General features: G+C 43.5%; 1 protein-coding gene across 7 annotated transcripts in view; it reads right to left on the bottom strand.

Annotated features, from left to right (window-relative positions):
- Positions 1-16,141, bottom strand: part of PARVB (parvin beta) — a 515,092-nt gene that overhangs the window by 351,477 nt on the left and 147,474 nt on the right. Inside the window, exon 1 of one of the 7 annotated variants that reach the window (XM_085652459.1) lies at positions 6,312-6,488. The exons of the other annotated variants lie outside the window; for them this stretch is intronic. Coding sequence (XP_085508585.1) covers positions 6,312-6,354 — 43 coding nt within the window. The 5' untranslated portion in view covers positions 6,355-6,488. Of the gene's footprint in view, positions 1-6,311; positions 6,489-16,141 lie in introns of those variants that run through there. 7 annotated transcript variants of the gene reach the window in all.

A 16,141-nucleotide genomic window follows, 5' to 3' on the forward strand; every position in this document is an offset into this window, starting at 1 on the left:
CTAGTTTTTCAGCAATAATAGGCGACATATTTCGTGCATGGATACCTTCAGTGGTAGTCATTCTAAATTCACATAGAATCTGTAAATTGTCAACAGTAGTTGATCGTCTCTCGACTGATACTGCTGGGGGTTTCTTGATGATTAATACAGAGATGGTTGCAATTAGGTCTATGGTTTTACAAAACCAACTTGCGCTTGATATCTTATTGGCAAAAGAGGGTGGAGTCTGTAAAATGCTGAAAGTTCAACATTGTTGCACTTCCATACCTGATAAAAGTAGGGAAATCAGAGGGTATATTAAGAATATTACAAAAACTTCATAAAGATTTGAAACCACTGGAGGTTGACAGTGTGTGGGAACAAAAAGTATTTCATCAATAGGGACTTGGTTTACTGATTTAGGTAAAGGTATTTAAGGTCAAATCGTTTTCCCGTTAGTTGGTATAACACTAATAGCTTTAACAATAATAATATGGTATAGATGTTGCAGAAACAAAGGGATAGGAAGAAAATATGAAGTAAATGGCAAGAAAAGAAAATATGAAGAAATTCAGCTGGAAGAAATGAAAGGGAAGTTATATAAAAGAATGAAAGATTTGAAAAACAAAGATGAGAACAAGAACGAAGAGGAGGGAAAAGGAAATGAGATATGCTAAAGTTGGCATCTGATTGGGATGGGTAATTTTGTGATGGCTCAAAATGCCTTCAGAGAGGGGATTGATGGAGCAAGGACTCGTAGAAAAGAGACTTGCTCAGAAGCAATCCTCTCATTTAACTCCCTAACAGAATATTAATTACGTACTGTGTAAAACTAATGCGCACCACATTAAAATGAGGGTTAGAGAAGCTTGCATATGTGTCTACTAACGTGAGTAACTCAAACGAATTTCTAAAATGGCTGCAAACGGCAAATCTTCATTGCGCATGCGTCAACTGCATCTACACAGTATGACGAGCTGTCGCTTGGAGGGAAATTCTTGCGCTTGAGCAGAAAATACTAATATGGAGTCTTGAAAACTTCCGTGCATGGCACCTGCTTGGCTGAAACTAAACCGGGCTATTTTACTAATGCGGGGAAAGTATTAATAAGTAAAGGGGGTTAGAGTAGAGATGGGTGTTATACAGTGAAACCATTTATTTCTGAAAATAACATATGTCTTTTTGTCTCTTATTAGTGCGCATTTGGGCCTCTCGTGTCTGTCCAGAGCTGCTAGAGCACATGATTCTTGTGCATGCCTGTTGAAGGTCAGCCCGGGAGAATGACGTGTGAGTCAAGAAGAGGACAAGGACACAGCCTGCCTAAGCCTGGGAACCGGCAGTGAATGTATAAGACTATATGATCAAATAAACACATTTGTTGCAAATCAGATGTGAATGCGGGTGGGAAAATTAAATATGAATAAAAATTAAGGGGATGGGTTTGTTAACAAAGGGCTAACTGAAAAGAGTGATATGTAAGCATGGTGGGATGGTCATTCCGCCCCCTTGCTCGTCCAATTGGATTTCATATTTTTACGATATTGCAACTTTAGTGGGTGGTACATGAACTAAATTATTAGGATTAGAAAGAAGATCGCGGAAGAATCTCGAGGAGGAAGAGTGTCAGAGAGGGGGGCGACGCAACTGTCGGTGTTAGAGAGGTCATCTATCCTGTCCTGATTCCCGTCCTGAAGCCTTTGTCGCCTGATCTATCCCCAGGGGACCCTTACCAGCCCTTTGGCCAGGGGGTTGGTCTTCACACCATCCTTGGTAACTATAATTCGGTATATTAGTTGATTTTCTTTTCTCTCTGTCCTCTCCTTTCTGAGCATAAGTCGTTGCAAATTTGAAGTATGTGTTGATTGGTTAATTGAATCTTCCTTCTTATGAGTGACGGTGACAGCACTGTATTTTCAAAATCGTTCACATGAAATTAATTTAGATAAAGATTTAAACTTTTCCCGAGTCTGTGGTCATTTCATTATAATTGAGGAGGGTTAATTTATGTCATTTCACCATCAACTAGTTCAACTAATGGCCCATCGACCAGAGGAAAGAACTTTTTGATCAGTGAAAAATTAGTTAGGCACAAAAGGTAACTAATCTTGAATTTATTTAACAAACTGACTCCAGCGGTTACCCAATTGTGGTATGTGTGCTTATGGGCCCAGGTGAGTATATGGTATTGGAGTATCTGTTGTTGGTACGCCGCTGGATCACAGCCATGTACTCCTCCCTGGAAATGTGGTAGATCAGATTGATCATCCAGACTTCTGGTCTTGGGAACAATTCAAAAGTGAATGTAAAGAGTAGCGACAGCTATTAGTTTCCAATGGCAAGCCTGGAAGTAAAGTTTGCAGGAAGGCGAAAAACAAATCTTAAAACAGAAACAGGTCCAGTGTTTTTTTAAATGGAATGGGTGGGTTGCTTGGTCAAACCCATTGTGTTCCTTCAAAAGAAAAGTAGCAAATTTATGTGCAGAAAATATTTTGTCATAACAATAGCTCTTATTATTTGAAAGCACTGATTATTACAACAGCAGAACTGTAAAACCATTCCATGGTACAATGTAAAAATGTAATAGAAGTACATGAATAGACCTGCTGTATATACATTCAGAATTGCTTCAAAGTGCAGGAAAAGTCTTGCTGTGTATTCAGAACAAATATGAAACAAAACCGGAGCACCCTTTTTCTAATATGCCTTTGGATATAGATGTTCAAAAAATGTATGGTGCAGATATAGGCAGATCCTTACATTCTGATCACAGCTATACTGACACAATCAACCATATTGCTGCTACAATGAGGTCAACGCTGATTTACTGTATCTTGCAGAATAAATTAAAAATAAGCATTTTAAATATTCTTAGATCTCTTTCAGACCTGCTTACAGACACACGGTTTTACAGACCAATATTTAAAAATGCATTTGATTCAGCACGTAACAGAGGGAGCTTCAGACACTATGGGTAGGAAATCTGATGTGGCAACACTACATAAACTAAAATATTCTCAGTTGTGTGTATGGCACTCTGCGAACTGCAAATAGGAACTTGCAATGGGTGATGTTTGTAGAGAAGTCACAGGCTTCAACAAACTAAAAGTTAATTTTCGATAATCTATACACAATTTACCAAGCCTCAGCCAAAAATCAGAAAGAGCTTTGGGGAATGTGCTTTAGAGGTAGAAGTAGGACTAATGACAACTGGAAAATACTAGACATACATTGGGTGTCCTCAAGTGAAAGATCTGGGAGAGTTGTTTAGAATAACAAAGCCCTTTGTAAAAATGTTGTGCCATCTTTCTGAGACTCAAAGAACAGTGATATTGAGTGCAAAAAAATATGCTGGCTAAAATCAATTATTACATTCTGTGGCTTGTCAAACATATAGGCATATTCTTTGATGCAGTCACAGAATTGGGTGATCTATTCAGAATGTTGCAATGGAGTGACATGACCATATATGAGGTATATCGATTAATATAGACATACATTTAGTTTTTGAGTCAATGGCAGACTGAGCTGACCCATTTGCTGCTACATTGATTGCTGTTCAACAAATGCGGTTTGATAGTATTGTACTTCAAAAGATCAAAGGTTGTGTTAGCATTGACGGAGCACAGTTCTTTACAAGCTTAGCAAATCACCTGTCGAAAAGGATTACAATGACTAATGAATCAAATGTGTCTAAAGGCATAATAACAACCAGAAGTGACATGGAAAACACAAAGTTGTTGTGGAGTTGCACATGTTCAAATTGTACCCAATAAGCACTAAATTGCCCTACAACTCCAGAAAACATGTTGGACTGACTGAACCTTCTCTGTTCTAGCCCTGAGACCATGGAACTCCCCAACAATTCAGGAAAGAGATGCTGTCCAGTCTCCTTCAACCTTCTTCAGGATGAAGACTATTGACTATCATTGTACCTTTAGATGTATGCTTAACTCTTTTCTACTTTGTTTAAACCTGCCCAGGTATGAGCGGTGGTGAAGTTCTAGTACCAAGATGCCACCGAGATTGCAACTGTACATAATCTTTAAAACCAACACATTAACATAACAGAAGCCATACAGCCCAATGGTTCACTGGGTCAGGACACAAATATTGATAAACAAGGGAGGTTCTACCAGAACATCTGCCAACAGAGAGCCCATAAATGCATAAGGGGAAGTGACACCTGACAGCAGAGGGAGGCAAACATGAAGCCTGTCCTCCCATAAGTGTAAACCAATAGTAAACATAAAATTAAGCAAAAAGCAAGAATACAACACAAATTTGTACATCACTAGCATGCGTATTAAAGAAAGATCACTTCAAGAAACACCAGATGAAGGGAAAAAATAATTAGAAAATCTTAAAAGGCCTAAACTACTATCTAGGTGCTGGGTGCACAGTAAATAAATTCAGACGCAGCATCGTAGACGATGAGTGAAACGGTGCACAAGGAAGGCTGTAATTGGTTACGATGTATTACAATCATGTTCTGACACCAGCATTTGGAAGCAACATGAGTGGTTAGTTGCAAGCTAAAACTTCATGTAATCTACTGCAGGGGTGACTTTACAGTCAAACTGCTAGCCCTTCCACAGTGCAATACAGCCGCAGGGTGGTCAACCAAAGAGGATCATACAAATCTGGGTATCAAGACCAGGACTAAGCATGGGCAGAGTTCTGCGTACTACGCGGAGCCCTGCAAGGGGCGGAGTGTGTTGGATAAATGCCGTTCTGGGTGATTTTCAGCGCTGGGTATTTGTCCACACTGTGCAATCATCGCGAATGGCACCATGCACAGAGCAAGCACGTGCTGCTTCCTTTCTGGTGCTCGAGTAGATTTTTTACTCTAGCGGCAGCTTTCTCAACGCGAACGAACTGTTTCTCAACGTGAGCAGTCGCGAGCATACACAACCACTCGCAATGAGAAAACCGACCGCCCGTGTTGAGAAATCTCACTGGGAGGCTGATTTTCCATACTCAAGCTCGTCAACTGGGCGATTGCGAACAAGGAAAAATCTCGCCAGGAGGTGAATTTCCCTTGCTCGCCAACTTGATGTTGACGTGCGAGTAAAAAAACTTTCCGGAACTCTGAGCTCCATGTAACACGGAGTGTGGAAAACGCTGCAAACTCCGCAAGTGGAGTTCACTGCCCAGGCTTAACCCGGACGGACATTAGAACCCTAGGCAAAGTACTTTTTGAAGCCTACTACCAATTAAATAAACCCATATTGGATGCTCCTAGGGGCTAGTGGCCCCTTGCACAGCTTGCGTGAATCGCCTTAATGCAGCAGTGGCCCAGTTCAAATGGCGCATTTACGATAAATATTGCAGACTAGATCCACAACGCTGTTTACGCACCTAAATAACGCTTACATATGCAAAGCATATCAATCAAAAGTGTAAGTCAAACGTGTCATTCACAAAAACTGATCTTGCACTAGTAAACAGAGGCCCTCACACAAAACAATACACCATGATAGACCAAACTGTAAAACGGAGTGAGCACGCACACGTTTGAGTATACACAGACATTTGACTCGTCGTCTCCCACCCTGGAAACGTTTACATACCTACTCAATTCGTTTCTAAGGGTTGGAAAGTGCATAGTACATCTCAAAATATGTGGGGGAAAAATTCCTCATGGACCGACAAAATAAATAATTCAGAGCAAATGTATGAATACAATTATGCATTCGAACTTTAACTGCCTTTCAGGAGGGACAAATGTCTATTCTAGATGATACTCAAATGAAGCTGGGATAGTCGCAGCTTTACAGGGGGCTCATGGGAGACTCAATACCTCGTAATAGTCCCCATTTACTAAATGTATAAGTAACGCTGGACTTATTTTATAAACAAGACCACGTGTTATATGCAAAACTAAAAATAAAACCTTGTTCAACGTAGAAGTTTAACACCTAATTCTGTCATAAGGGTGGATTTTTTCTCTTTTTAACAATAAAAAAAATGCCCAAGTCCAGTGTCAACTCCTTTCTGCGAAAATATATTTAAACTAAGCCCACAACGCTGCACACGAATAAGGCACATGTAAGCAGTTCAAGCCCCAGAAATCTATTGCGTACCGTGTTTAAATCTCTAAACGAAGCAGCACAAAACACTCTAGCGTACACACAACTTGTTAGCTCAGCTGCCTGCGTGCCTCCCACCCCGCCCTCCCAACAAAAGGGAGCCGCATGTGGATTGTGGACCTGGTACCGGAGCCCACTGCTCTCGTATTGAGTAAAATGGAACCGGAGCGCGCGGCTGCCCCGGACGCAAGCACGTCTATTCCCATACGCACGTATTACACGCTTCACCGGTTCGTTCCATACCTACGCCTTCCTTCCTCTTCTTTCTACAAAGCAGCCCTGACATGTTGCAAGGATCTCTCTTGGCTGTTTCCGCCCGAGAGTCAGGTCTGTGCGGTATTCCTGAAGGCAGCGCGAACGCCCAAGACAGCTGCCGGCTCACAGGGGCTTCGGCGACCAGCCTCGCTCCAGGGTTATTTCTGTCATGAGGGTGGGAGGTGGGAAAGCAACGCCGCAATAAAGAGAGTGCTAAGGGGACGACGTATTCAGGCTATATTACAGGGCATCTCTTAGCACCTGGCATTAAAGTCATCTGCTCGCACCGCGCCAAAGTCTGCGAAGCCTAAGGCAGCGCCGCAGTTCATCTGCCATCTCACCGCACACAAAACACCAACTCGATTAGGCTTGTAAATTCTAAATATAAATACATTTCCAATAGATACATTTGTATATAAACCTATTTATGTATCTAAAGAGTAGGGGAAGTTCTCTTCTGCTCTTATAAAATATTTTTAAAATAATGTTTGACTTTCATGTCATAGTTGGGTGTGTACATTTGGCCCATCTCTTTTAGCAGTAGCACACCTCTTTAGTTAGTTTAGGATGCTTGTTTCCACTCCAGGGAGGACCTGGCCATGCAGTTCGGGCTAGATTGTTCCCATTGGGCGCAGGGTCAAGACTGATTTGCATATGGCTGGGTCCAAACTGGAAAGGCATGGTGAGCAAAAAAAATGATGGATTTAGGCCCAGATCTCTGTACTGGGATGAATGTATGACATTGTTCTGCATTCTGTCCATCAATTGTTCTTTTTGCAGACTGGGACAAAGGCACAAGTTCAGGCAGACCGCAATGCAGTGTGGGCTACTACAAAGACCCAGTTAAGCCAGCTAAACAGTATCTTAAATTCTACAAATAGCCGCTGTTAGACCTGGTATCTTTTGGCGTGATTTCCCTGGTCTTTTTGCCTTCTGACATCCTGTTTTGATAGTTTGCTAAACTTATTTACTGCTGGTTTTAGGACTCTTGGCTCTTTTTCACTGCTGGCCAGCGCCTTGACACCCTCGGGTATAAGTGCGCTTTACAAATATTATCCTATCCTATTGTGTGCTGCTCCCCCACCCCTCAAATTCTGCCAACCCTCAACTCTGTATTGCACTCAAGTACCCCTCTTCCTCCCCCCTACTCCTCAGCCATTTTGCCATTTTTTTTTAGGTCTAGCATGAGTCAGCTCACATGCGCTGCTCTGCAAGACTTGCTGTAGTAAAGTATGTAAGGGAAGCCCCACCCACATTTTTAATTGGCCTGTTTCTTTGTTAATGCAGGCTTCTGATTCAGTAATTGGCTTGTTAGTCCCGCCTTAGTACAGCCTGGTCGTCATTTGTAACCTACCATGGCTACAGACCCTTTTACTGCGGTTGTTACACGGTATGTCTTTTTAACTCTGTAAGCACTGCTTTCTTTATTGAGTTTTTACTACTGTAGGCACGATATGCTTAGCTTGCTTCCGGAACAATGACGGCCAGTTCTTCCCAATGCCATAGGCCTCTCATTTAAATGGAAGGCCTATGGCATTGCAATTTTTAAAAAAATAGTTATTTACTTTGGTTGAAGTCGCCACACTGGTGCTGCGATTGATTTAAAAGTAAAGAAATAGAAAAACGTGTTTTTCCATTTCCTTACTTTTGAAGCAATCAGGGGTCCTGCGCTTTAGCTTAAGATGTTTACAGCTAAAGCAGGAGTGCAGCGATTGCATTCAAATGCTTGTCTAAAATAGGAGACAAACCTAAGATATCCTGATTAGTATTTTCCAGGATTTACCTTTTAATCAAATGTGTGATTGGACTATAAATACGGCCTTGATGCTTTACACTTTTCTACATATTTTATTTATTATATATTAAACCCATCGCCTGTATTTTAGTTCGCTAATCAAAGTGGACCACGAGTTAATTTCAAAGTAAACATTTTCAGCAGTGTAACATACCATAAAAATACTGTACGAAATAGAACATGGGTAAAGCAACGTTTTCACTAGTAAACAAAAAAAAAAAAAGTATAAAAATAATTTCATGTAAAACAGCGCTTTTATCAATGTATTGAGCCTTAAGGAAACTGTTTAAAGAAATACTAAATAAAATAATTTAATCTGCCCAACATGGTGCTCGAACCCACGACCCTGAGATTTAAGAGTCTCATGCTTTACCAACTGGGCTAAGCCTGTGCTAGTACAATCTGATGCAACTTCTGTAAATCAGCAACTATAGGTACTCAGGAAACAATTGTAGAAGATTTCATAGCCATTTTGAAGCAGCACACAGTACCTACCATTATTCCAAGGGTGCCAAAGCTTCCATAGAATACATTTAATTGGTCTAAAAATATTTAATTCTATGTTGTACAAAAGGAACAATAGGTTGTTCCTGCCCAAGCCTAAAAATGGCGATCTGGACTCAGTGGGGCATGCGCAAGAGAGCGTCACAGCTCGGGCTCCCAACTGTCACGTGCACCGGTATGGTAGTACCCACTGGCCAACTGCCAACCCCTGGCCCCGCCTGTTTAGTGCTTTATGCTGCCTGTGGAACTTCAGCACACTTTTCTCTTGTCTAGGGTCCAGTGTTGCCAGATTGGGCGTTTTCCTGCACAATGGGGCGACATTTTTCCCATTTGTGAGGGAAAAAACTACCCTGGCGCATTGCGGGAATTGGGCGACATTTGCCCTAGTGTGTGCAAAATTAGTGGTTCCTGCGGCACCCACAGGAATCTGTTATAATCAGGGCCGTCAATCATTCATAGCGCAAACGCGCTACTTATGACTTTAGGAGAGTAGGATCTGCTTCTTATGGTTACCTCCACTTTTTGCTGATGTATTACTGTTTTCGACTTAGACTGACTGGGATCCTGCTATCCAGGACCCCAGCTTAGCTGCTTTCTCCTCTAAATTGATTGCATGTACTTTAGGTACACTCCAGATTGGATACTGGGGTACCCTCATCAGTCCCTAGTATATAGTACACCATGTACCCAGGGCATTGGTATCCCAGAGGCCTCCCACGGGCTGAAGCATGTATTATGCCAACCTTGAGAGACCATTCAAACTGACACCACAGGTCTGCTACTGCAGCCTGTGTAAGGTAGTGCATGCACCCCTTACTTAGATATAGGTTCACTGTATCTATTCTCACTGTATCTATTCTAAATCACTGCACATACACACCTATCAGTCACCCCTATGGCAGGCCTTATCAATCCTGAAGGCAGGGTGCTGGGTTTTATGTGAGAGGGTGCCCCTGTATGAGTAGAGCCCCACTGCAGCCTTCGGAACCTATTTTCCGGGGTTTTTTGTGATGCAGCCATCCATATATATTTAAGTGCATTATAACCTCACGCTCAATGCTAACTTTAAAACGGCTGCTTACAAAACATGTTGTGTTTGGTGTCAAAAACCTTGGAATCATACCTCTCCGCCAGTAACTGGCGGGGGAGGTATGATTCCAGCCTTCTAGAGGGACTTATGTGAAACACCGGTACACCCGGTACCAGCTTTCTCGACCTGGGCATCACAAAATGGATGCTGCCAGCCACAGACACGAGTCTGCCATCCTGCTGCCAAGCCAAGCTCGAGCAGGGGAAGGCTTGACAATAGGTTTCCCGTCACAGGGAGGTGTGACCACCTCTCAGACAGGATTTAGTGTATTGGGGATGGGTGGGTGCACTCAGAGTGTTTGAAAGTCTACACTGGGGGCACATTTGGTGTCCCTGTGCATAGTCCAGTTCAAACCGGTTGCAGGAGCCATTTGCTCCTGCTCTGGCGCGAAACTGGACAAAGGACATGGGTGTAGCCACCCCTCTGTCCTGACCGTCCCAAAGGTGGGTGTCCAGATTGGTCCCACCCCTTCCTTGGGTATAAAGTAGGAACCCTGACTAAAGGACTTCAGATTTTACCTGGACTAAACTCTGCTACAGAAACCAAGTACTTCGATGATCTACACTTCGCTGGACGACTGAAGAATCTCCCTTGGAGTAAAGTAGTTACTCCCCTGCAGAAGCAGGCACCTTAACGCATCTGACCGGGTTGCATCTCCAGAGCTCCTGAGGACTCTGAAGATTCCTGCAACACAGGAGGTGGGTTCCCGAGCATCCCTGAGGCTGATCTGACCTCTCATCAATTCTGAGACCAGTATTCCTCGTGGGGACCGTGCAACCCGAAACCCCTGTGCACCGTGTACTTTTGCAGCAGCATATGCTTTTTGACGATCCCGGAGGCTGTGCTTTGGGCCACGTGTAGTCCTGACCCCGAGCAGTATTTCCATTGAAGATTTCCAGCCTACACTCCACGAGTGTTCCAGGGGCAGTATTTCGGGATTCAGCTCGAGGTCCCTTCGCGATCCCTTGTCCGTTGGCCTGTGGGTCCCTGTGAAGGTAACTGACTTTCCTTGGGCTTTCCTGGTTGCTCCAGACATGCCCTGACTCTCCATTGCTTGGAGAGTCCCCAGGAACTTGCTAGTCCTCAGCGTAACCCGTTTCCTCTGCCCGCGTGGGTTGCAGTTGCCAAGGCTTGTTGGTGTTCGATGTGGACACTGCCCCCCCCCCCTCCTCTCCCCTCCCCTCCCCCCCCAGCACTCGACATCCTTCGTGGGACAGGTCACTTCCAGACTTTGGTCGACGTCTCCTGGTCGCTGTGGCTGCAGAGTCAAGCATCCAATCTTCTCACCTGAAGCACCCTATATCGGTGGGCATTCGTCTATCGTGCCCCTGGTCACTCTGAAGAGACCCAGACTCTGTCCCCTCTGCTTTCAGGTTCTTCTCACCTTGGATCCAGGCTTGGGTTCCACCTGACAATTCATCTTCCCGGCAGCAGCACTTTCTCGTGTCACACCATTGAAAACGACGAGGGTTTCCAACACCATTTGACCCCTATGCACCCAGCTCCTCTGGGATAGGTAACATGAGTACCTCGGTAGTGACAAGGGTGCTGGCCTTAGAACCTTCTATGTTCCAAAGGGTTTGCTTGAAGTCCTCTCCAAAGTGTCCTTAAACTGTAATTTTCCAACCGCAACTTTCCCATAGAGTTGTACGGAGCTCGCGTCTGTGTTCACACTGCACCCGTCCTCCGTGGGTCCCCTGTGTCACTGCTTTGGGTGGTTCCTTGGGGTCCAAGTGATTCTATGTGCTCTAGGTACTGCGTCTAGTTAAGTCGTGGTTGTTATACCACTTTCTTAATATATGGTTCGGTCTCCCCCTGAAGCCCGCTGTGTATTGTGCTATTTACGATCTTTATATTGATTTAACATTGTGTGCTTTGTGCTCTAATCTCATAAAGAGGTTAGTAGAGAGTGTTTAGTAATAAATACATATATTTGATATATCTCTTGTGTGGGTCTCCTTTCATTTGGTCATTCAGGAGGTTCTGATCTGGTAAAACAAGCTGCTTTGTATTCCTTCGAGACTTAGCCTGAAGGCTGCTCTCCACAGCTACCACTAGGATAGCTTTCTATAAAGGTTGTCTTTAACCTAATCATCAATAAGGGTCGTTTGGACTGGTGCAAGGTGCCCACTTTAATTAGTGGACAGCATATACCAGGCCAACTTCTCACAATGACGGCCCTGCTTCTTGTTGATGGCCTGCCCCCAGAAAAAAATGGACCAATCGTTTTGTGACGGGGCAGGCCTGTCATTTTAAAAAAAAAAAATTCCATTTGCGTCTTTTTTTGGCGCGCACCGTACTTGGAGTCAGGAGCAGCAAGGACTTTCTTGGTGGCCGATCTTGCAGCCTGCTTCTATTGCTGTGGGTCTTTAGGTGCCAGTGTATTAAGGTAGGATTAATTTAGTGGTTGAAATGTCCACTTTTCCTGCTCTGCCACTGTCAGCTGCCCCCTCTTTCTCTCTCGCTGAAACCATGCTTCAATAAACTTATCTAATCGTCTGTTTCTTCTACTTTCCTTCATTCGTTCCCTTGTGAAATTGATCTAAAAAAAGAAAAACACTTGTTGAAGTGAATCTGCCATTTTTTCTGTTCCAAAGTGCAGCCTAGGGCCACTTGCTCCTGGATGGCCTTAGTTTGCTTGAGGCCACATTTCTTGCAGAACTTTGCACTACAGGCAGACAAAAAGCAACATCTGCTTGAGAACGGATCAATGTGGTTTAAATCCTGAAATGTTTGCGGGGAGACATCTTTCCAAAAATATTGCAAAACATACATTTTGAAAGTTCTGAGCAGAGCACTTTAGATATCCTTTAAGGGGTGTAGAAAGAAACTGATGCCAGGTGCCTGTGGAGGAGATTCAAAATGAGAGTCCTCGACTTGTAGAAATAAACATCAGAACACCTCAATTCTAATCCCGAAATGTATGCATACTAAACTGAGTAAGCTCTTCTAACTCAAACCTCTTACTAGCTTATGTGGTAGCTATGTAAAAAGACTATAAATTTATTCCACTGCCTGACATCCACCCATCCTTACCCATATGTTTCGAACTCTGTCCTTCAGATCATCTTATTTGCACTCTCTGGGTTCAAAATACGAAAAATAATTAACTAAAGCATTACAGAGCATTCACAAAGTGGCCAGATTAGCTTTATTAGCACCCAAACACAGTAGTGCCACTTTACAGAGTTAGCCAGCGAAGCACTACTTTTGTTTTCTCCTCTTTCTTTGAACAGCATTGTTTTCCCTGGGTGGTGAAGTGCACCATTCCTTGAGGTACTGCAATACCTGGTTGATGGGTGGAGTGGAAACCGATTAATGGGATCCTTATCCGCTTTTTTCCTTATTTTAGTTTATACAATGCGTACCACTGCTCTGTGTTCAGGAAAGTAGTCTTTTTAAACCATACGGTTCATAAGGATATAAGCAATGGACAGTCAAACTGGTCCCTCCAGGGATCTGTAGTGGTGCTTAAAGTTCAGGCAAAAACACTCTTGATTTCTGAATAATGAGTAATAGTGTTAAGGTAACCATGTTGTTCAACTTACATTTTACATGCTTCAATCTTGCATCCATATGAGGGTTTGCTTTGTCCAGGAAGTAACTTTTTTTTTTTTCAGGCAGCATATTATTCTTGGGCATAATATGAATTGAGTCGCATCTAAGTATATATAGCAGGGCACAATTGGGTTGTAGCTGAAGACAGTGCGGGTGTCTCTCAGTGGGACAGTATGGTGTTCATTGGGGGAAAGGATGTGGCACTACGCCAGAGCTGCCGAATTTGGTACTGGGGAACCAGGTTCAGCCTTCATGAACAGTCCACCAGACCACTCTCCTGAGGGAGCACATTCCCATGGTAGACCTTAGAAGCCCCAGCTAGACCTTAGAAGCCCTGGTGTCTTAGCACCTTGAAGGCCTGGCCACCACAATCAATACTGAAGTTCACCTCCAGTCTTCTTGCAGGCAGGCCTACAAAGCAGCACATCCTAGAACAACAGTGACTCAGTTACTAAGGTCACAGGACCCTTGAGGCCAGTCCGCCTCACCCATTGATACCTTCATTGGCCTTGTTTCAGCAGGAGTAGTGCAACTCACCAGGGATCGGCAATGCAGGATTTGCACGCACACCTAACTAAGGGGCATATTAACAAGGGAATGGCGACGCGTGGCATTAAGCAAACATTGCTAATGCCATGCTCCGCTTTTCTGAAAATGCACGGGTGCGCCGTATTTACAATGGTACAGCACATCCCTGCGTTTTCCCTAGCACTGGCGCTAAAATCTGCTGCCTAGCACCAATGCAGGCACCCTTGCACCATAGTACAAGGGTGCTAGCGTGGAGGGAATGATTGTTTATGTGCAGGAATGTTTCTCTTCCTGTACATAAACAATCCAGAATGGCGAAATGTAACTTCTGTGTGTCCTGCATGTGTGCAGCACACATAGAAGTTGAAAATCATCTGTTTTGAAATGATTGTTTATGGAAGGGACACCTTCCTGCACATGAACAATCATTCATGGCAGTTTGCTGTTTATGTGTGCTGCACAGTGCAGCACACATAGAAACAGCAAAAAACGAGGAGAAATTAAGCATTTCTCTTTGTTTTGCCATGTAAAGTCAATTTTTTCCCCTGGTCCTAATTTTGGCACTGCCTCCTATTTACGTCACCCATGTAAATAGGGGGGCAGCATCAAAATCAATGGGTGCTGGGGCGGAACAAAGGCCAGCCTTACAGACGCTCCTCTTGTTCAGGTCACACAGGCAGGAGCTGGACATGTGCTAAATGTGCAGACTCCTGGCTGCCTGAGCTTTGCCAGGCTGAGAATTTTCACAGCCCTGTGTGTGACCTCAGTCTGGCAGAAATGCTTCGAGGTCCTCCCCTTGTGATGAAGGGGAGTGCCACTGATTGACTCGGAGCTGGGCGCTTCAGTTTTAAGCCCTGAAGTACAAAGGGCAGAGTGTCACAGTGGCACCTAGTCACAGAGTGGGGTGAGGTCAGAAGTCTCACTGACCCCATCTCACTCTGTGATAAGGTTGGGACTACTGCCTTCCAATCAGCCAATGAGGGAAGGCAGCAGTCCCAACCCTTGTGGGACCTCTAAAGCTTCCCTCTCGGACAGCTGTAGCTAAGCTAAGTTTTGTGAGTTTATGTTTCATGCGTGGATGTATTAATGTATGTGTATCTAGCTAGACGTAATTCATGAATGCCAGGTTCAGGTTTGGTTCTGTGGTGACAGAACTACAAGATGAAAAGTCAAAGTGGCGACTGGTCTTGAAAATTAGTAGTTATTAACACAGGTGCCCAGTTAACTTCCCCCACTATCTGTATATTGGATAAAATTTATATACGCCCTTAAAATGTTTTCTGAAGACTACTCTAGCAAAATGTGAGAGTTTCGACTTTTGGCTTGTTTTTGGGCTGAAACTGGTCTGCGTTGGGCTGAATTTGGGCTTATATTTAAGGGTCTTTGGGCTTGGGACGGGTCTCAAAATCTGGCAACACTGCTACGGTCCAGACTGTCGGATTGTAAGTGTGCTTGCAGCTTTCTGTGAAAGCTGCAACTGATGAAACGAGTCTGCACTATTTCGAAATGGCATAAAGCTCTTTCCTGTTAATGGCATAAAGCTCTTTCGTGTTAACTCACTTCTGTATCTGCCAGGCTCTTAATTTCCCCCAAAAAGAAATGCTTTGTGTTGTAGCTAGGTGTATGTACCTTACTACCGTACTAAACAACATAAATAGTGCTTAAAGCTTATTTTTTTATATGTACTATAGGACGGTAAAGTTCTCGACTTGGCACCAAAGTCGGACGATCAGTAACAAAGTCGCTTTATAAGGTTCACGGTACCCAATTATTTTGTAATGAACTACCTTGTTAGTGTTGTGTCCTTTCTATAATATGCACCAAGTCTGATCTGCAACATGTATAACTATTGTTTCGTAACATTTATATAGTGTGTGCTACCCTACGTGGGCCGTTGAAGTGTTTGCCCTACATGGGGAGAATGCTACACAGGTTAGACTGTGTGGTTCGATAATGTTTTTGGAATGATCGCCAGTTTACACATTGCTATTCAGTTATTATTTTTTACTGTCCACTTTCTTTCTATTTTAAGTCACAAATCCAAACATTCAATCACAGAATTTGTCGTGGGCTGAGAAATGCACTTGATTTCAGCCCCTTTGGAAACATTATCTATCATGACAATAGCATGCTTTGATTGCCCAGATCACATGGCTCTCACATGTGGCCCACGTTAATCCAAAGATATTTTCTCCAAAGTGCCCCTGGGGAAACAGTATCTGATTTTAAGTATGAATTAGTGTAAGCACTTCTCTGAGTTGATACAGAGCGAGCATTTCATAACCAAATTAGAAATCCGAGAGCCCATATAGTGCCACCAGAAATCCTCTCTTTTTCTAGTCA

The sequence above is a fragment of the Triturus cristatus genome, chromosome 4_1 (assembly GCF_964204655.1).
Source record: "Triturus cristatus chromosome 4_1, aTriCri1.1, whole genome shotgun sequence".
In the NCBI taxonomy this organism is placed as follows: Eukaryota; Metazoa; Chordata; class Amphibia; order Caudata; family Salamandridae; genus Triturus; species Triturus cristatus.